General features: G+C 35.1%; 1 protein-coding gene across 4 annotated transcripts in view; it reads left to right on the top strand.

The window, feature by feature from the left end:
- Positions 1-5,753: 5,753 nt before the first annotated feature.
- Positions 5,754-22,798, top strand: part of prx (periaxin) — a 38,897-nt gene continuing 21,852 nt past the window's right edge. For 2 of the 4 annotated variants that reach the window (XM_068214972.2, XM_068214970.2), the window contains exon 1: positions 5,754-6,015. In XM_068214972.2, coding sequence (XP_068071073.1) covers positions 5,958-6,015 — 58 coding nt within the window. In that variant the 5' untranslated portion in view covers positions 5,754-5,957. Of the gene's footprint in view, positions 6,016-12,954; positions 13,041-22,798 lie in introns of those variants that run through there. The other 2 variants (XM_073929621.1, XM_068214971.2) reach the window with 1 other exon arrangement.

Below are 22,798 nucleotides of genomic sequence, written 5' to 3'. Positions count from 1 at the left end.
ATTAACAAATAAAAGATGCTTGAGACCAAATGTTGCCATTATTTACCCAAAATTATAACAATTTAATTTGGTGCCAACAACTATAGACACACACACACACACAGTTTTTAATGTGCTTGTGATTTTGTGCAAAACTTATAAAATGTTCCTGAAAACTGGAATAATGATGCTGAATATGCGGCTTTTTGTTACAGATTATGATTATAATAAAGTAAATCACATTTGTATGAAGTGTCAATCTTATTTAATGTTGTTATATGGTACCATTGGTAAGCACAAGAGACTTATTTGATCAGAATCATTGCAAAGTGATTTAATTATATTTGACTTGTTTAGCATTCATAATTAATAATTAATTTGCTAATAATTTAACCATTTCTTCTGCCTTAATTATAATCCTTTTCTGTTTCAGGTCATCCACTGAGAATGGACAGGAAGACTGGAATTATGAGGACATGGAGATGTTTATATAAAGATCTGTTTGAAAACAATATTTTATCATAACTTAAAAGAATGGGTTATAATATATACAGTATACAAACTATCAGACTTATTCTGATTTTTTAAAAGTAAAAACATACTGCAAGAACATGATATATAAGAACAATCTCATATGATAGCAACTATTGTGCATATATAGAGTTTGGTAAATAAAATTGTACTTGTTGTAATCACTTCTTGCTATTTTAAATAAATTATTGTGCTAAATAAATGATTCGCAAATCCTTCACTTCGCAAAACGTTATTTACATAAAAACAATGAAAGGTGGATGAATGACTTGCTTTTATCGAGGTGGAGCAGTGCTATGAATGACCTTTTGGGTTCAGGTTGACTTCACAAATATCTAAAGTTTCACACTTGCTAATTAGAGCCAATGGATTAAGTTTTTAGGTTTCATTAGTATTTATTTGTTTGTGTTAATTATGCTAACCTATTTGTAAAATGGATTACTTTTACTCCAAATATGTATTTGTGTTATTTGGATGAGTTGATCATACATTTTAAAGGCAATATTACTCTGACTGAACATGAATTATGAATGTTTACAGAGACTCTGTCAAAAGAAATGCCACAAGCCTCAATTCTGCGATTCTCATGTGTGAAAATGAAGATTATTCAAGGCTTTAAGCAGGAGGCTGTTGCTTCATAATCTGCCATGTTTTCGACTGTTACAAAATGGCTTTAGTTTTGCTTTAGATGAGGAAGCCACTATATGTCGTTATATTTTTTGTTTAGAAAACATATTATTAGTTATAACTGGGCACTAAAATACACGGTTGTGCCTAATTAAAATGTCTAGGCAATTTACTGAGGTAAAGTTGTTCTACATTCTGACTTACTCCTTAAAATAATTCCTGAAAAGTATTGTTTGCAAATTCTAAATAGAAGAATCATATTAGCAGCCAATGACTATCAAAAGCACAACATTGTTCACAGTCAATTAAACAGTGCTAATGTTGTTTTCAAGTCATGCATGCCATTTCAGGCCGAATATTCAAAGTAGGCTAAACAATATAGACCGTGTCACAGCGAATATGCGAATATAAACCAACTTTAATTATATGCTACAAGTAGAATATTGAGGTAATCTTAAGTTTAGCCTATTATAGTAAAGTATTGCATATAACTATGAAATATTAGTGACATAAGTGCACTTGAAGGGAGTGAAATTTTCATGACTTGTGTCAAGATATTATTTTTATTTGATGGTCTTCGTTCACTTGCTAACACTAAATTCTGTCATGAAAACTATGACTATATCATTAGCCTAGATTGCCATAATACTCTGTAATTCCGTTCAAAGTGTAAGGAATGGTCGTTTGCACCCACTAAGTGAAAATCCCGAGAGAACACGAACTAATCAGCGCGACGAGAATCGTAAACATTCATAATGACTCGTTCAAAGGAACCGAGATGGGTGAACGGATCCTGAATTCTGACTCACTTAAAAAACAATCCGCCTTGGCTGCGGGAAGAAAAGAAAACTTAAGCAGCCGAGTATATCACAGCTGAATGTTAATGTGTTAACATTTTATAGGGCAGTGTGAATTTAATAACCCTGCTGAAAAAATCCAGCTTAGGCTGGTTTTATTAGTGTTTTGGCCATTTCCATGCTGGTTTCCAGACATTTCCAGGCTGACCAGCTACAACCAGCTTGACCTGGTTTAAGCTGGACATAGCTGGTTTTGGCTGGGCTCCCAGCTTAGCTAGGCTGGTCGAGCTGGTTTTAGCTGGTCATCTCCCAGCCTGACCAGCTAAGACCAGGCTGGAAATGGCCTAAACCAGGCTGGTCAACCAGCTAAAACCAGCCTAGGCTGGTTTAAGCATTTTGTTTCAGTAGGGAAAGTCATTCTAAATGTGTATTTACAAATTTTTAATTAACAACAACGTGTTTTTACTTATATATTTATATTAAAAAGTAGTTAATAACTCACAATTAAGAATTGAAAATGTACTCTTTCACCCTTAAACAGAAACAAAATTTACTTATTTAGTCTTAATCTTAAAGAATTAAACCTACATTTTGAAGAATGTTGGTAACTTGTACCCATTTACATCCATAGTAAGAAAAAGGAACTATGAAAGTGTCTACTGGTGAATGAAGTGATGGCCTGTCCCTTTAAGTAGATTTGTACTTGTTCTAATAATATTTTCACACATAATGCAGAACAACTGTTCTGACACAATTACTAAACGTGTATTAAGTGTCAAACGTCCAGATTTAGTCTCTGACATCTAAATATATGTTGGTGTTTGGTGTCAAAGCTGTTACTATATCGCATGTTTGGAATGTTATTTTGACCCATCAGTATTCAGGACTGGAACTGCACATGGGTAAGATGACAAATAGGACAATTATTTGCACTATTTTTTTACTGAACTGTGAAAATGTCAAATGGTTTGAGATAGCAAAAATAAAGAGAAAATAATATACAAATAGCACGAGAGTGCTTGATCTTCATTTTTGGACACATCTTCATACACTACCAGACAAAAGTCTTGTCGCCTATCTGAGTTTTAGGAACAACAAGTAATAACTTGACTTCCTGTTGATAATTTGGTATAAATGGCTTATATGAAAGGCAAAGGCCTCTAGAATATGCTTATTTTAGCAAAATAAATAATGATCATGGCTTGATTTTTAATCATTCCATTAGGACAGTGAGGTCTGACTTTGCTTAAAAACGGAAGAGAAATAATGTCCAGTATAGAATATAAAGTCATGCTGCAGTGGAGAAAGAGTTAATATTGTGTCTGACTCCATCATGAGCTTGGAGGACTGCATCCATACATCTCTGCAATGACTCAAATCACTGATTAATAAAGTCATCTGGAATGGCAAAGAAAGCGTTCTTGCAGGACTCCCAGAGTTCATCAGGATTCTTTGGAATCATCTTCAATGCCTCCTCCTTCATTTTACCCGGACATGCTCAATAATGTTCATGTCTGGTGACTGGGCTGGCCAATCCTGAAGAACCTTCACTTTCTCTGCTTTCAGGAGCTTTGATGTGGAGGCTGAAGTATGAGAAGGAGCGCTATCCTGCTGGAGAATTTGCCCTCTCCTGTGGTTTGTAATGTAACGGGCAGCACAAATGTCTTGATGCCTCAGGCTGTTGATGTTGCCATCCACTCTGCAGATCTCTCGCACACCCCCATACTGAATATAACCCCAAACCATGATTTTTCTTTCACCAAACTTGGGTCTTCTGCAGTATTTGTGATGATTGGGATGCAGCTCAACAGATGATTCATCAGAAAAATCACCTTCTGCCACTTTTCCAAATGATCAACTAGAAGTCATGTTATTCATTGTTGCTCTTTCAACTGAGATTGACGACTTTTGTCAGGTAGTGTATAGCTATTTATTTGAAATTATGAATACTATTTTTTTTTTCTCCATGTCTTGTTGGACTTGTTAGACATTTTCAATAAACAGGGGTGTTTTGGGCTTGACTGTAAAACAACATCCATAAATCAGCAGTTTTCTGTTTATTGTGATTTTAGCTTCTCTTTCCCTGTGTTTATTTATGCCTTTGAATTGTATTATGTGATCTTGATCTTTCTTCCAACATTTTTTAACCTTGGAAAGTTGGCAAAAGTGACTTTTAAGAACATTTTTAACAGTTTAGAGTGATATATTGTCTGGGTTGGTGTTGTATATTACACTACAAAAAGCTTGTAATAAAGTCCCAGTACATTTTATTTTATTTTACAGACGCATTTCTCTCTAAATTATACATTATATTATTTCAATGTCAATAAAAGTCACTGTGTTAAACTGTAAAGTTGAATTTTCAATATCAAAAGTGGACAGAGATTAACCATCATCTCATTTAGCCGCAGACCTTAGTGCCCCACCAGTGCCAATGTACAGCCATATTGCACTGCTACGAGTGTGATATTGCGTTTAAACAACAGTTCAATGACACAATTGTGTATATAAAAAGAAAATCAAATACCAAGAGCCTAAAAATCCTTTAGTACGAGGACCTACTTTCTTCCACCGCTTAATTCACATCTGCAGCTGACGTCAGAACAGCAGAGGCTGTTGCAACTTCACCAACGTCACTTTACAGCTAGTGTTTGAATGATTCTCTAGCGTAATGTCTAAAGTGATGATAAAACAGCTGATTTTGCTCACATTTTAAGATTATAAGGCTGAACGGCATGAAATATCACAGGGAGATCTCAATAATTAACCCTAAAAAAACCAAAACAAAGCAAACACAACCAGATTACTATGCTGTAAATACAGCACTACAACATACAAAAGAGAGAGATCGAATAAGAAAGTCACTCACCGGTTTTATAATGATTTGATAAGCTGTAGCTTAAAAATACGCTGAGTTTTTCTCTTCTAAGGGCTCATCTTGTGTTTTCTGTCGCCATCTTGTGGGGAAACGTCAACCGTCTTTGCTCTGCTCAGTATGACTGCTCAATGAGTTGAATTCATGAAATTATAAATATAATAGGCACTATCCTTATAAATAAACTGCATAGTTGCAATCTAGGCAACTACATACTCACCTAAAAAGCTTCAAAAGTACATGATGTTGTCCAACAGCTGCAAGATTAGTCAAACTGTAGTGAGTCTATTGATCTGCTGTCACTCTATGTGGGCGGAGTAATACAGAAGGGTGAAGTGGCTGTACGAGTGCTGTTACTATAGGAATATCTTACAGCTATCAGCCAATCAGATTCGAGAACCAGACAGAACTGTTGTAGAAAGATATATTAAAGTCTGGTGTTGTATAATGTCAGTACGTTGTACTTTGACTTATTTCTCAATATATTATTTAAAACTGCTGTACTAAAATGTCAATAAAAGTCACTTTGTTCAACTGTAGAGTTGAATTTACAACATCAAAAGTGGACAAAGCGGAGATCAACATCCCATAATGCAATTCACAACCGCAAATAAACAACGAACTGTTAATTAGCGGATATTTTTCACAGTGTGTCCTACATCATCCCGTACGGCTCCTGTTGGCCCTTTAGCTGCGTCTGTTTGTGACTGAGGGAATGTGTTTTTCTTTTAATTATATTGTGGGATGGGTTGAGCTCTGTCTGACAGAAGGCCTGATCGCTGCTTCTCACTAAGCCCAATAACAAGGCTACGTCGGGTCCCAACTAAAGCCGGCGCGCTGACGAACAAAAGCCAGGAGCTTTAGTCCGGGGGCCGCAAACTGCTGACTCTCACCGCCAGCTAATGCAGCATTCAGTGCTGTCTCCCTGCTGTCGGCCATCCCTCGCTCTCTCTCATCGCCCTCCACACCAGGATGCCCCCCAACAAAGACCGCTGAATTCAGGCAGTGTGTGTCCCCGGAGCCCCTCCTGTCGGCGTTTGGCCCCTGGTCAGTGAGCGTCTGTGCTTCAGGATCTCTCTGTGTGTGTAAGCGCCCGGCTCTGTGATGCTCCAGTGTGTGTGAACGCTGTGATCTGCTCTTCTTCTGCCATGTGTGAGTGTCTGCGAGGGATCTTCCGGGTCAGCTGGACACCCTCTTCAGATGCAGGTGCGTCCGCTCACAGTATACAGACATGTAACAAACACTGTTAGCTGTTTATGTAAATTACACAGCATTCAGCTCAGGGTTCATACACATTTTACTACCTTCTCCAGGACAAACTTTTCATGACCTAATGTTTCATGTGATGTCTACATGTATGTAGTAAATAATAAGAAAAACAATGCATGTTCAACACTGTACAAAAGGCAGTGTTCCACACAATTCCTTCATGTTGTTTCAACACAAATCGATTAATTTAAATGAATTGTTTTTAAAAATGTGGGTTGATTTAAGTTGAACATAAAACAATCCAGTTATCCCACAAAAACCTCAAGAACACTGAAGAAAGTGTTGCATGCTGATCTGTTGCAAACTATTTTTTTGTGTTGAATTTAAACAAACAAATTAAGTTTAATAATGTTCAACTTAATTTGTTTGTTTAAATTCAACACAAATAAATTGTTAACAACCACTTAACGTAAAAAAAAGAGTAAATCCAAGGAATAATCTCTGAATAATTTGTTTCAGTGAATTGTGGTTGACTCAGCTCATAATAAATAAGTAGTTTGAACAAGCATCAAAAAATGCCGGGTTCCACACAATCTATTTGTGTTGGGACAACATGAAGGAATTAAGTTAACTTATTAGTTTTTACAAATGTAAGTGGACTGAACATAAAACAATTTGTCCAAAGTAAAACTCAATAATTGTGTTGCTTCAGCTCATTTTAAATAAGTAGCTTAAACAAATAGCAAACATAATGTTTTAAGTGAAGGAATTACGTTATTTCAGCGTTATGGATGTGACATTTGCAGTGAAATATCCAAACATAAATTCACAGAGAAGGTATATGTTAACATTATATTGAAACATTTATATTTTCCAAAACCACTCACCACAGAGTTATGGGATCAGAAAAATCTCAATCTGTAAACTTTTTTTAGATTTTAAATGAGGAAAATAAATGAATGTGGCGTTATGGATGTGACCAAACTATTCTTTTTAAGAGTTTACAGTAAATTCTTTGGATTAAACTGCACAACCCCAAAAATAATGCTAATCAAAATGATAAGAGTCGGCTCACTATAAAACAAAAATAAATGATTATGTTTTATTTAACATTGTTTGCATTTATGAGGAAAAATATTTGTTATGGATGTGACATTGGCACTTGTGTAACTTTAGTAAATCAAGTATAATTATTTGAAAACATTGACAGACTTATTTTTGAGAATTTTTGCAGTGCTGTAAAATATTTGCTTATTCAAAAAACTTAGAAACAGTAATACTGTAAACATTGCCAGTAATACTGTAAAAATTTACAATAATACTATGAAATTGCTAGTAATACTATAAAAAATTTAATAATACTATAAAAATTGCCAGAAATACTATACAATTGCCAATAGTAGTTTTTAGTTTTTAAAAAATGTAGGTTGATTGAAGTTGAACATAAAACAATCCCGTTATCCCACAAAAACCTCAAGAACTGTGGTGACTCAGCTCATAATAAATAAGTAGTTTAAACAAGCAGCAAAAAATGCCAGGTTCCACACAATCTATTTGTGTTGGCACAACATGAAGGAATTAAGTTAACTTATTAGTTTATACAAATGTAAGTGGACTGAACATAAAACAATTTGTCCAAAGTAAAACTCAATAATTGTGTTGCTTCAGCTCATTTTAAATAAGTAGCTTGAACAAACAGCAAACATAATGTTTTAAGTAAAGGAATTACGTTATTTCAGCGTTATGGATGTGACATTTGCAGTGAAATATCCAAACATAAATTCACAGAGAAGGTATATGTTAACATTATATTGAAACATTTATATTTTCCAAAACCACAAACCACAGAGTTATGGGATCAGAAAAATAGCAATCTGTAAACATTTTTTCGATTTTAAATGAGGAAAATAAATGGATGTGGCGTTATGGATGTGACCAAACTATTCTTTTTAAGAGTTTACAGTAAATTCTGTGGATTAAACTGCACAACCCCCAAAAATAATGCTAATCAAAATGATAAGAGTCGGCTCACTATAAAACAAAAATAAATGATTATATTTTATTTAACATTGTTTGCATTTATGAGGAAAATATTCGTTATGGATGTGACACCTCTGTTATGGATGTGACATTGGCACTTGTGTAACTTTAGTAAATCAAGTATAATTGTTTGAAAACATTGACAGACACATTTTTGGGAATTTTTGCAGTGCTGTAAAATATTTGCTTACACAAAAAGCTTAGAAACAGTTTATCTATATTGCTGAAAACCTCATTTTTGTCATGGCAAGGTTGACATTTGCATGGAATTGCTAAAAGACAACTAACTGATATTCAAGTATGCAGATATCTGTTAAACTAACTTTCATAACTTTTCCAAAACCTTGTGGGTCCTGTTTTTCAAAAATTTTCCAAACCTGGAAATTGCATGTCAAAATTCCATGACTTTTCCTTTTTTTCCATGAGCGTATAAACCCTGTTAATTGTAATATGAACTGTACTTTACTGTAGGGCAGTTATGCAGTGTGTTACTGTATTTTAAAGTTGCACTGTGAAAATGACTGCATATTTTACAGTAAAGATATACAGTACTGTAAATACATATACAGCACATTAACTGGTATTGAAAATGCAGGATGTTTGCTGTAAATGATTTACAGGTAATTGGAAACCGCTGCCACTTACTTAATTAACCTGATTAAACCTTTAAATTGCACTTTAAGCTGAATATTAGTGTCCTGCAAAATAACTAGAATAGTACTGTCATCATGGAATTAAAGAATTAATATTTCATCGAAGAGCTAATAATTTGGTTCGGTGTATGTCACAAGTGCATTTTGTAAATTTAAGAAATTTTAGGAAGCTTTTCATTCAGAAATTACTTTTTTTAAATGTTCTTCAGACTGAAAAAAAAAACATTTTAAAACATTTGAAAGTTTAAAAGCTTACGTCAAATCCAATAAACATAAAATGAGCACTAAACAAAATATATTTAAAATAAACTGTAAAAATTACCTGTAAAATTTACAGTTTTACTGTCAATTTTGGTTGTGAATTTGGCCAATAATACTATAAAAAGTGCCAGTAATACTATAAAATTGCCAGTAATACTATATAATTGCCAGTGGTACTATAAAAATTGTTAATAATACTGTAAAAATTACCAGTAATACTATAAAAATTGCCAATAATACTGTAAAAATTACCAGTAATACTATATAATTGCCAGTAATACTATAAAAATTGCCAATAATACTGTAAAAATTGCCAGTAATACTATATAATTGCCAGTAGTAATATAAAAATTGTTAATAATACTGTAAAAATTGATAGTATAAAAATTGCCAATAATACTGTAAAAATTGCCAGTAATACTATATAATTGCCAGTAGTAATATAAAAATTGTTAATAATACTGTAAAAATTGCCAGTAATAGTATAAAAATTGCCAATAATACTGTAAAAATTACCAGTAATACTATAAAAATTGCCAATAATACTGTAAAAATTGCCAGTAATACTATATAATTGCCAGTAGTAATATAAAAATTGTTAATACTGTAAAAATTGCCAGTAATAGTATAAAAATTGCCAATAATACTGTAAAAATTAACAGTAATACTATAAAAATTGCCAATAATACTGTAAAAATTGCCAGTAATACTATATAATTGCCAGTAATACTATAAAAATTGTTAATAATACTGTAAAAATTACCAGTAATACTGTAAAAATTTCCAATAATACTATAAAATTGCCAGTAATACTACACAATTGCCAGTAGTACTATAAAAATTGTTAATAATACTTTAAAAATTGCCAGTAATACTGTAAACATTGCCAGTAATACTGTACAATTTGCCAATAATACTATGAAATTGCCAGTAATACTATAAAAATGGCCAGTAATACGATAAACATTGCAAATAATACTGTAAAAATTGCCAATAATACTACAAACATTGCAAGTAATACTACACAATTGCCAGTAATACTATAGAAATTGCAGCGAAGCAGTGGCGCAGTAGGTAGTGCTGTCGCCTCATAGCAAGAAGATCGCTGGGTCACAGGTTCGAGCCTCGGCTCAGTTGGCGTTTCTGTGTGGAGTTTGCATGTTCTCCCTGCATTTGATTGGGTTTCCTCCGGGTGCTCCGGTTTCCACCACAGTCCAAAGACATGCGGTACAGGTGAATTGGGTAGGCTAAATTGTCCATTGTGTATGTGTGGATGTTTCCCAGAGATGGGTTGCGGCTAAAAGGGCATCCACTGCGTAAAAACGTGCTGAATAAGTTGGTGGTTCATTCCACTGTGGCGACCCTGGATTAATAAAGGGACTAAGTATGTTTTACTAGTCTAAAAATGCTTCTTGGTTCATTATTGTTATTATTTTTAGGGATATTTGTACTAGAAACAAGTCAAAACCTCTTCTTAAATAAGTTGTAATTAAGGAATTTTGAAGTTATTATCTTGAGCAGGATTTCAGTGGTAAATATAGACAAGATACAACACTGTGACAGTACACACAAACACGCATTACTCTGCTTTGTCATGTGATCACATTAGTCACATGACACTGAGGGCAGCTGTTTGCTTCAGATTGTTGGCAGTGTGTTCTGCTGATTGGTGAATTCGCCAGTAAACTGGACACCTCACCTTGTGCAGCAGCTCCAGCGCATTCAAACACACATCGAGCCACTAATCCTACTGTTTTGTATTGAAACAATGGCAGCATTAGGAACCGAAGCCCTCTGAATGCTGCCCGGCTACAGGATTCAGTGCTATTCTGACCCCGCGGATCCACCTGCATGTCACGCTGTAGGGATAATGAATTTTGGCAGCGTCTTGTGACCTGTTTGAGCTGTTTAGGCATCACCCGGATCACTTTGCACATGGGCACAAGGCCCAAACAACAAGCAGACACACCTCAGTGTTGGACAGAAATCAGCCGTGCTCGAGACAACAGACACAGACAACAGCTGCCAGACCACAAAAAGACAAACTGCAGTTTTTCCTAAAAATTAAAATTAAACATGTCGTCTCTTTGGCTTTAGAGGTCATCTAAAGTGCTATTAATTTATACTTTTCATTTTAAAAATATCAGAAAGATACCACTTGTGATTAAAAAGAACTCTACTTAAGCTTTACAAAATAGCCTGTATTTATAGATAAGGTTGTTTTCTTGTTTAAAACCAACACAAGCTTTCTTTTGGATCATCATGTTAAGGACTTGGCATTTTAAAATGTATTTATTTAATTTTAGAATAAAGGAACCAAGTTTAAAAGTCATTCATTCATTCATTTTCTTGTCAGCTTAGTCCCTTTATTAATCCGGGGTCGCCACAGCGGAATGAACTGCCAACTTATCCAGCAAGTTTTTACGCAGCGGATGCCCTTCAAGCCGCAACCCATTTCTGGGAAACATCCACACACACATTCATACACTACGGACAATTTAGCCTACTCAATTCACCTGTACCGCATGTCTTTGGACTGTGGGGGAAACCGGAGCACCCGGAGGAAACCCACGCGAACGCAGGGAGAACATGCAAACTCCACACAAAAACGCCAACTGAGCCAAGGCTCGAACCAGCGACTTTCTTGCTGTGAGGCGACAGCACTACCTACTGCGCCACTGCTTTACCCTTTAAAAGGATTTTTTTTTTATTACTGTATTTTAAGGTCATATACAGTTGAAGTCAGAATTATTAGCCCCCCTGAATTATTTTTTCTCCAATTTCTGTTTAATGGAGAGAAGATTTTTTTAGCACATTTCTAAACATAATAGTTTTAATAACTCATCTCTAATAACTGATTTATTTTATCTTTGCCATGATGACAGTAAATAATATTTTAATAGATATTTTTCAAGACACTTCTACACAGCTTAAAGAGACATTTAAAGGCTTAATTAGGTTAATTAGTTAATTAATAATATATATATATATATATATATATATATATATATATATATATATATATATATATATATATATATATATATATATATATATATATTTATATATAATTATTGTACATTGTAAAAATGTATATCATCATAAAGTCATGACATCATTCTTTAAAGTTAATCATATTGAATTACTTTAATCAGGTTTCTAATAAAATTTTCAAAGATTACTATAACAAGCTGTTTTAAAGAGTTGACCCAAAAAATAGATTTTTTTGTAATCATTTACTCCCTCTTTACTCGTTTTAAACCTTTATGACTTTTTCTTCTGTTAACAAAAAAGAAGACATTTTAAAATTTGCTAAAAAAAAACTTCCATTTTTGTTTTTCCTACTGTGGAAGTCAATGGTTACTTTTCAGCATTCTTCAAAATATCTTCTTTTGTGTTTAATAGAAGAAAGAAATAATTAAGGTTTGAAACCGATTGAAGGTGAGTAAATAGTGAGTAAATTAAAAATTTTGGGTGAACTATCCTTTAAATACTTAACTTATAACTTTAAATCTGTTGAATGTCATTAAAGTTAATGACTTGGAAGTTTAATTTGAATACTTAAAATTGCTATGCAACCATGTTTGTCTAAGTAGCAGAAACAACGTAAAAACAACAGTTTCACTTCTTGAAATGACAAAATGCACAACAAAACAAACATTTAAAGGAAAGCATAAATAAGCTAATATAAGGCTGAAAAACTGATACTAAAACTCGTCCTCGTCGCAACTTTTGTCTCATCCAGATGTTCAGATAACATTTGAGTAGTTTTTTTCCCACAATAAATCTCATTCCGAAGTTATTCAATCTGTAGTAAACAGTTGCGTCTGTATGAATCTGGTAATACAGCCACTCCTCGGCTGCCCTGTCACCTCCCGTTCCCTCCCTCTGTATATGGAGCATCCCACTGGCCTCATCCCATTGGCCTGCTGACCGCCTCCCCTAACACAGCCCAGAATAATACTGCAAATGTCCCGCTCAGAGCGCCTCAGTCAGAGAGCAGGGGGGAGAAACTGACTTCATCACTGAGGGAATAACTGATTCTGCATGAGGAAACACTCAATAACGGTAGGTGACGGATGGGTTATGTTGAGTGATATTGCAATGACAGCATGAGTTTAGAACAGATACATACATGTAGGACTGATTCAGCTCTTAAAAACAGAAAGGTTCTATACTGGCGTCAATGATTACATGAAGAATCTTTAACATTCGAGGAATCTCTCCATTTCACAAAGGTTCTTTATTGTGGAAATAAAGTTGTTTTGATTCTTAGACTGTTCTTTACACTTAGACGAAATGGATCTTTTAAGAACTGAAAGGTTCTTGGGGAACTAAAATGGTTCCTGTAATATGAACCATCATTTTTAACATTAGAAATGAAGCATTTGCAGATATTACTTGCTAGTTTTGTTAATATTTCATACAATTAGCATGCTCATTTTTTAATTATTATTATTGGTGAAGTTTTAGCTGAGCGTCTAAGTGCTCCTGCTTGTACTGAAAAACTGAGTCGCACTGAGCTGTGTGTGTGGGTGTGTACCTTGTATGCATTACATTGAGGAACAAATGTCCCCAAAAGTATAGCAATACCAGTACATTTTAACATTAGTGTGGTCACCTTAAGGCAAATGGCTCATTAATCAAATTGAGTTGGGACAACATTGTTGAATTAAGTTAATTTAATAGATTTTAGATATATAAGTGGATTTAACATAAAACAATTAAGTTGTCCAAAAAACACTCAAGAATCGTTTTGATTAAGCTGATTTTAAATAAATAGTTTGAACAAACATTTGAACCTTTATTTGTAACATTTGTGTATATTACTTGCCACTTCTGTTAACCTTTTGTTTGCGATTAGCATGCTCATATTTGATTATTGGTGAAGTTTTTGCTGTGTCTTCGTGCTCCTGCTTGTACTGACATATTGAGTCGCACTGAGCTGTGTGTGTGGGTGTACCTTGTATTCATTACACTGTGAGGACCAAATGTTTACAAAAGTATAGCAATACCAGTAAAATTAACATTATTTTGGTCCCCGTGAGGAAAATGGCTCATTAATCAAATTGAGTTGGGACAACATGATTGAATTAGGTTAACTTATTAGATTTTACAAATATAAGTGCATAGAACATAAAACAATTAAGTTTTCAAAAAACAAACTCAAAAATTGAGTTGATTCAGTTCATTTTAAATAAATAGTTTGAACAAACACATGGACCTTTATTTGTAACATATGTGATTATTACTGGCATCTTTTAACCTTTTGTACGATCAGCGTGCTCATATTTTACTGTTGAAGTTTTAGCGTCTTCGTTCTCCTGTTTGTTCTGAAATATTGAGTAACACTGAGCTGTGTGTATACCTTGTATTCATTACATTGTGAGGACCAAATTTCCCCAAAGTATAGCAATACCAGTAAAATTGACATTGGACATTATTTTGGTCCCCATAAGGAAAATGGCTCATTAGTCACTCAGATTTATTCCTATGAAGCATGTGTTTATGGGTGGAGGGATAGAATATATGGTTTGTAGAGTATGAAATAATTATGGGAAGTCCCCGAGTGTACAGGTTTATGTGGTTTACAGGGACACAAATTTTTATAATGGGTTTCACACAATCAATTTGAGTAGGGACAACATGAAGGAATAAAGTTAACTTATTACTTTTTTTGGACAAATATAAGCGTATTGAACATAAAACAATTAAGTTGTCCCAAAAAACACTCAAGAATTGTGCTGTTTCAGCTCATTTTAAAGAAGCAGCTTGAACTAACACATGAATCTTTATTTTTTAACATTTGTGATTATTATTTGCTACTTTCAACATTTTGTTCAGTCAGCATGTTCATATTTGTTTTACTGCTGGTGAAGTTTTAGCGTCTTCGTGCTCCTGCTTGTACTTAAATATTGAGTCACACTGAGCTGAATGTGTGTCTAACTTGCATTCATTACACTGTGAGGACCAAATGTCCCAAAAAGTATAGCAATACCAGTACATTTTGACGTTGGACATTATTTTGGTCCACCAAAGGAAAATGTCTTATTAATCAAAGTGAATGAAGTATTTTGAAAATGTAAAAATTCAGATGGTTTGCTGTTTAGGTTGAGTTTATGGGTAGAGGAATAGAATATATGGTTTGTAAAGTATATAAATCCTTGCATTTATGGAAAGTCCCATAAAAATAGCTGTACTTTACTTTATTTAGGTTTTAATGCCATATCAGCAGCATAGGCTATTGACCTTATTCTAAAAAGCGGGAAGTGCGCCTGTTTTCGTGATTGTCTTAGAACTTCCGATTCAGTCGCCTATGGAATGGACTAGGAATAATAAATGGCAGAAAACAGTCAAACTACTTGCTCAACAAAAAAATGTTTGCATGACTATACAGACCAAGTAGAATAATATACTAAGAAAATATCAAATTGCAACATCAAGCAGCGTAACGAGCAGTTTTCAACGTCAAAAAATGAATGGAAGTGAATGAGACCGGAAGTCTCATGCCAAAAAGATTTAAATGGCAGCGCCCGCTCGTCAGCGGAGAATAAGGTGTATATTCATGGCAAAAACATATACCAAATATACAATATATAATCATACAATCATATCAGTTTCCTAACAAACATACATTGTAAAAGAAACAACAAAAAACATACAAGTAGCAACAACACTGAAAACAGTCATATACAATCTAAAAATAGCTGTATGAGTGTGTGTGTGTACAGGTTTATATGGTTTACAGGGACACAACATGTTATAATGACACGGTTTTGACTTAGTTGTACTCTACACTATAAAAAATGCTGGGTTCCACACAATCGATTTGAGTTGGGACAACATGAAGGAATTAACTTAACTTGTTGTTTTTTACAAATATAAGTGGATTGAACATGAAACAATTAAGTTGTCACAAAAACAGTCAAGAATTGTGCTGCTTCATCTCATATTAAATAAGTAGCTTGAACAAACATATTTTTAACATTAGTAATTATTATCTTGCTACTTTTACCTTTTGTATGATCAGCATGCTCATATTTTTTAACTGCTGGTGAAGTTTTAGCGTCTTCGTTCTCCTGCTTGTACTGAAATATTGAGTCGCACTGAGCTGTGTGTGTGTGTGTAGCTTGTATCCATGACGTTGTGAGGACCAAATGTCTCCAAAAGTATAGCAATATTTAATTTTGACATTGGAAATTTTTTTGGTCCCCATGAGGAAAATGTCTCATTAATCAAAGTAAACAAAGTATTCTGAAAATGTAAAAATTCCGATTGTTTCCTGTGAAGCGTGCGTTTACGGGTAGTGGAAGAGAATATGCGGTTTGTAGAGGATAAAAATTATTACGTGTATGGGATGCCTACATAAAAATAACTGTATGAGTGTGTGTGTGCAGGTTTATGTGGTTTACAGGGACACAAATTTGTATAATGACATGGGTATGACATAGTTGTACTCTACACCAGGGGTTCCCAAACTTTTCAGCCAATGACCCCCAAAATAACAATGCCTGTGACTCGCGACCCCCAATATCCCCTGAGGTGGTTATAAATACAGGAAACTTGCATGCAAATGCGCACACACACCAATAGACCAAGTCTATTCTTCATTTATTTATGTATGTAAGTGCTGTAAATATGCCGGAACGTTTAACCTGGTATTATAAAATCAATCTGCTGCATCTGACGCTATTGCTAAGTCTTTAATATAATGATTACCCCAGGGGTCGCAATCCAATAGAACTAGTAACTATGAGATACTATAGTAACTATATAGTAACTATAAACAACTATTTTTTTTTTCTTTTCAGTAGGTTATGGATAAAATATGGTAATTCTTATGGTTTAATAAAAATAAATAGATATTTGGAAATCACCAGGCGACCCCCCTTCATTGTCCCGCGACCCATTGGGGGGTCCCGACCCCCACTTTGAGAACCACTGCTCTACACTGTAGAAAATGCTAGGTTCCACACAATCAATTTGTAAAGAAATTAAGTTAACTTATTAGTTTTTTTGGTTCCACTTTATATTAAGTGTCCTTAACTACTATGTACTTACATCAAAAAATAAATACAATGTACTTACTGTGTTTATAATGTATTTGAGAACACTTGTGGTGCTTTTGAGTTGGGATAGGGGTTGGGTTATGGACAGGTTTGGTGGTATGGGTAGGTTTAAGGGTGGGTTAAGGTGTAAGGGGTGGTCAACAGTGTATTTACAAATGTAATTACAAAAGTTAATTACAGATGTAATTACATACATGTATTTAATCAAGCATAAGTACACAGTAAATACATGTATTTACACAATAAGTACATTGTAACAAATTATTAATTCCTGTGTAAGTACATATTAGTTAAGGCCACTTAATATAAAGTGGGACCGTTTTTTTTATATAAATTTAAGTGGATTGAACATAAGGCTAACCCCAAAACATCATTATAAAAGTAGTTTGAACAAACAGCAAATGAAATGTATTTTAGTGTATTAGGGTGCTTTACAGGGACACAAAATTATACTTAGATTTTTTGACATTAAGATTTGCCATAGGTTTCCTGTGAGGGTTGGATTTAGGGGTAGGGGTGAAGTAAGGCCATATACTAACCGTTTTGTACTGTATAAAATACATTGAGCCTATGGAGAGTCCCTGTAAACCATGTATACAGGTATGTGTGGGTGTGTGTGAGAGCCTCCTGTATTAGTCTTACACAGTCGCAACAGCTGCGTCTGGTCATAAGATCAGTCTCACGGTACTGTGTGGAGTTCATGGCTCAACATGCCATAGTTAAGATAGCAGCATGAGATGAAATACGGGACGAGAGCCTTCATTAAAACCCAAAACTGTGCATGCAGCCAGTTCAATTTATGCTTTATTGTTTGTCTCTAAACATGTCAGAAAGATACCTCTAGTGAATAAAAAGTACTGTTGAGCATATATTTAAAGAGAGGAGTTATTATGCATATCCTTTAGTAGGATTTGAATGCATTTATTTGTAATTTATTTTTGTCTGTGCGTATTTTCAGCCTTTTTAAAAATTATATTTCCCATAACTTTGTCTATTTTACCTATTTATTACTGTTAAACTATAAACTAACCAGCTACAAGGTGAATCACAACATTACAAACAAATAAGCTTATAAAATAGCTACACTTACTGGCCACTTTATTAGGTACTAGCACCGGATTGGACCCCCTCTTGCCTTCAGAACTGCCTTAATCCTTTGTGGCGTAGATTCAACAAAATACTGGAAATATTCCTCAGAGATTTTGGTCCATATTGACATGATAGCGTCACGCAGTTGCTGCAGATTTGTCGGCTGCACATCGATTATGTGAATCTCCCATTCCACCATATCCCAAAGGTGCTCTATTGGATTGAGCTCTGGTGACTGTGGAGGCCATTTGAGTACAGTGAACTCATTGTCATGTTCAAGAAACCAGTCTGAGATCATTCACACTTTGTTATCCTGCTGGAAGTAGGCATCAGAAGACGAGTACACTGTGGTCAGAAAGGGATGGACATGATCAGCAACAATACTCAGGTAGGCTGTGGCACTGACACGATGCTCAATTGGTACTAATGGACCCAAAGTTTGCCAAGAAAATATCCCCACACCATTACACCACCACCAGCAGCCTGAATTGTTCCAATCTTCTATTGTCCAACTTTTGGTGAGTCTGTGTGAATTGTTGTCTTAGTTTCCTGTTCTCATTCTCCTCTGACATCAACAAGGCATTTGCGCCCACAGAACTGCCGCTCACTGGATATTTTCTCTTTTTCAGACCATTCTCTGTAAACTCTAGAGATGGTTGTGCGTGAAAATCCCAGTGGATCAGCAGTTTCTGAAATACTCAGACCAGCCTGTCTAGCATCAACAGCCATGCCACGCTCATAGCCACCTAAATCCTCTTTCTTTCCCATTCTGATGCTCAGTTTGAACTGCAGTAGATCATCTTGATCATGTCTACATGACTAAATGCATTGAGTTGCTGCCATGTGATTGGCTGATTAGAAATTTGCATTAACGAGCAATTGGACAGGTGTACCTAATAAAATGGCCGGTGAGTGTAGGAACTTAATGGGTTTAATGACTGAAAGAGCTACAATTGAAGCAACTGCATGAAAATTCACAGCAAAATCTAAACCGATTAAAGTTGTTGTTTGTATAAATAAAAACAATGCGATTGTATATTAAAATGAATATTTGAAAAACTTGGGGAGACTTTTTTGTCATGCCTAATGTAATGTACTTTACATACACTACTAAAAGTTAAAATAGTAATAATAAGTGGAAATAGCACAAACAGAGGGCAGCACGGGGGCGCAGTGGGTAGCACAATTGCCTCACAGCAAGATGGTCGCTGGTTCGAGCCCCAGCTGATACAGTTGGCATTTCTGTGTGGAGTTTGTAGGTTCTCCCCGTGTTCGCGTGCATGGGTTTGCTCTGGTTTTACCCACCAAAAACTTGCTATAGGTGAATTGAAAAAGCTAAATTGTCCGTGGTGTATGTGTGTGAATGAGTGGATGTTTCCCAGTGATGGGTCCCATCCGCTGCGTAAAACATAAACTGGATAAGTTGGCGGTTCATTCCGCTGTGGCGACCCCAGATTAATAAAGGGACTAAACCAAAAAGAAAACGAATAAATGAATGAACACAAACAGATGAGTTTTGCAAGGAATCTATCAACAACCTGGTCTGTCTTCCTCAAAGAAGAAAAGGTTTTTACCTTCAAAACACAAATGTTCCTCCTAGATGTCTTAGAAACAAATGTACTGACAAGCATTTATAGAAAACTAAACACAGCTCTATTCCACATGGGGATTTATGCTTTAACGCAGCGCTGGATGTTTTGCAGGCCCCGTCAGCAATGTTTGATATGTTTTGAAACTTCATGTGCTCTTCCTTTGGCCAGATCCTCCCAGCATGAGTATGGGAATAATGTGTGTGTGTGTGTGTGTGTGTGAGAGAGAGAGAGAGAGAGAGAGAGAGAGAGATACTGGTGTCATTCCTGACACAGTTCAGAAGTCAGATGAGTTAATGCGACACTGGTGCGCTGAGGAGCCGGTTGGGGTATGGAGGTTTTGAATCTAGACTTGTGGAAGTCACTAAAGGTAGTGTGTAATGCTGCTGAAATATGCAATGATTTACACGCCAGTCAGATGACCTGTACTCAGACTGATGCTGCTCTTGTGCTGGGGATTACAATAGTATCTAACTAACTAATAGATTTTAGTTTGCTGCAGGCCAAGCACGTTATTGCATTAAAATGGAAAGAGACTCAAAGGCCTTCTTGTAATCAATAGATCAAGGAAATGTCCTGCCTCAAAGTTGGACGTGTTGTGCGTTCAGAGATGCTCTTCTGCAGACCTCGGTTGTAGTGAGTGCTTATTTGAGTTACTGTTGTCTTTCTATCAGCTGGAACCAGTCTGGCCATTCTCCTCTGACCTCTGGCATCAACAAGGCATTTGCGCCCACAGAACTGCCACGCACTGGATATTTTCTCTTTTTCAGACCATTCTCTTTAAACCCTAGAGATGGTTGTGCGTGAAAATCCCAGTAGATCAGCAGTTTCTGAAATACTCAGACCAGCCAATCTGGCATCAACAACCATGCCACGATCAAAGTCTCTTAAATCACCTTTCTTTCCCATTCTGATGCTCGGTTTGAACTGCAGCAGATCGTCTTGACCATGTCCACATGAATTGAGTTGCTGCCACATGAATGGCTCATTAGAAATTTGTGTTAACGAGCAGTTGGACAGGTGTACCTAATAAAGCTGGTCATTTCCTTGAGTAGGATTTTTCAGTACTCTTTCCACCTCTGGTGTTAATACAAACAATACACTGAAATACAATAACAAAAAAAGTGCAAATATTGCATCACTGCAGGTCTCAGTTAACCTAAATCATGCTACACTAACAGTAGCTGTTGTCAGAAAATCATTACAAATGTAAAGACTTTCCAGAGAGGACTTCAGATCTGGGTGTGTTGAAGGTTTACCAACTAATCTACAAAGTGAAATGCTCAACAAAAGAATAATACACCACCCTGATGTCAAACATTGCAAAATAATTGAGGTACTCTGAGATTACACATACTGATGACTGATACACAGTGTAAAGAGTGGGAAATTGTTATTTTTATTATCATTTGGCCGGATATTGAAGCCCAAAGGAAATGGGTAATCATGCATTCCTGTAATAGTGCTGACGCAAGCGACATCGCTCTGGTTCACTGGACAGACTAACTATTAAATAACTTGTTTTCAATCTCAGATTTGGTGTTGGGTGCTATTTTATCTGAAGAAATATCCTAGTTTCCTGTTTAAAGGGAGGCATTTCCTCCTTGGCTTTGCACACCCTCAGGAGAGGCCGATCCATCATGTGTTTCTCCCCTGAGGACAGACGTACGTGCGGAGTAAAAATACTCTCAATTCTGACAAACTGAAAATGCCATTTGTTTCATTTAGAAGCTACTTTTACCTACAAAGGACTGCTGTATTTTACAAGTGTTTCTGTACCAAGATGGTCTACTTCTAATGAAATTCACAGTGCAGGTGTAACCATATCCATTATACTTTACACTCGCCGCCACTAGACAGGGATGAGGATGCTCAATGCTTATTTTATGGTTCAGACATGTACATACACACAAGTACAAGTAAAACAATACACTTAAGAGTTTTAAAACACACAAGGAAGTCTAACAATCCATTCAAATATAATTTGCAGATGTGTTCAATTCATATCAGATGTACACAGTGAAAGTAACTATAAAGTTGAAGCTATACTTTAAGAAAAATGGCATGGAAAAATTAAATGATGCTTAAAACTTCTGTTTGAGATTATATCTCATCAAGATATTTTTTCTTAACCTATAGATAAACAATTTTGCTTGCTTTAAACAATCAATCACTTAATTTTGAGTTTTTTTTTTTTAGAAAACAAAACATTTTCTAATGCTATTTCATATGTCTAGTATGGATTTTAAAATGTTTAAATATTTGGATTGAAAACAATACAAAACTACTTTGTTTATTATTATTATTATTATTGTTATATTTATTATTATTATAACAGATGAGCTTTTTTGAATAAATGATTGGAAATAATGTTTATCTTGTTTTTCATTATCCTTTTCATCGATTAATCAAAAAGTATCGACAGATTAATCGATTATTAAAATAATCGTTAGTTGCAGCCATACAATTATGTTCACCTAGCATGTTTCTTAAATATCTGCAAACATATTTAGAAGAGTCCAAAACTTACATACAGCACCTTTAAACCAACACTGGGATTTGTCCATATTCGGTCCAACGTTGGGTTAAAAAGTGTAATTTAAAATTAATTAAAAATGGCCAAATCTTGTCTAACATGCATGGGAATGTTGCATATAGCTTTTAGCATAGTTAGCACAATATTGGCATGAATGAAAATGTGTGCGATTTAGGATGCAACTGTATCACACTTGTTTTAGACCGGCCTTTCTGTTTGCAAGAGACAGGCTTTTAGTCAAAGTAAGCATGTATCAAATGATCAGATAAAACACTTCACTTCAATGTCCTCTTCTAAACAAAAATGCCAGCAATCATTCGTGTCATTCACTGAACATCTGGCTATAACGTGATTTTCTGAGACAATGCAATTTAGAAAATTAAGGAAACTTTGGTAAGCCTTTACAGACTTTGATTGTCTAATGACGCACACAAATTTGTGTATCTTTAAATTAATAAATCTTTAAATTTAAATTGAGGATGAATACCCATGTGGGGAAGTGTTAGGCTTATGGCACTGGCCCATTTGCAGCTCATGTCATTA

Source organism: Danio rerio, chromosome 18 (genome assembly GCF_049306965.1).
Source record: "Danio rerio strain Tuebingen ecotype United States chromosome 18, GRCz12tu, whole genome shotgun sequence".
Taxonomy (NCBI): domain Eukaryota; kingdom Metazoa; phylum Chordata; class Actinopteri; order Cypriniformes; family Danionidae; genus Danio; species Danio rerio.
This window is presented reverse-complemented; position numbering and strand designations above follow the sequence as displayed.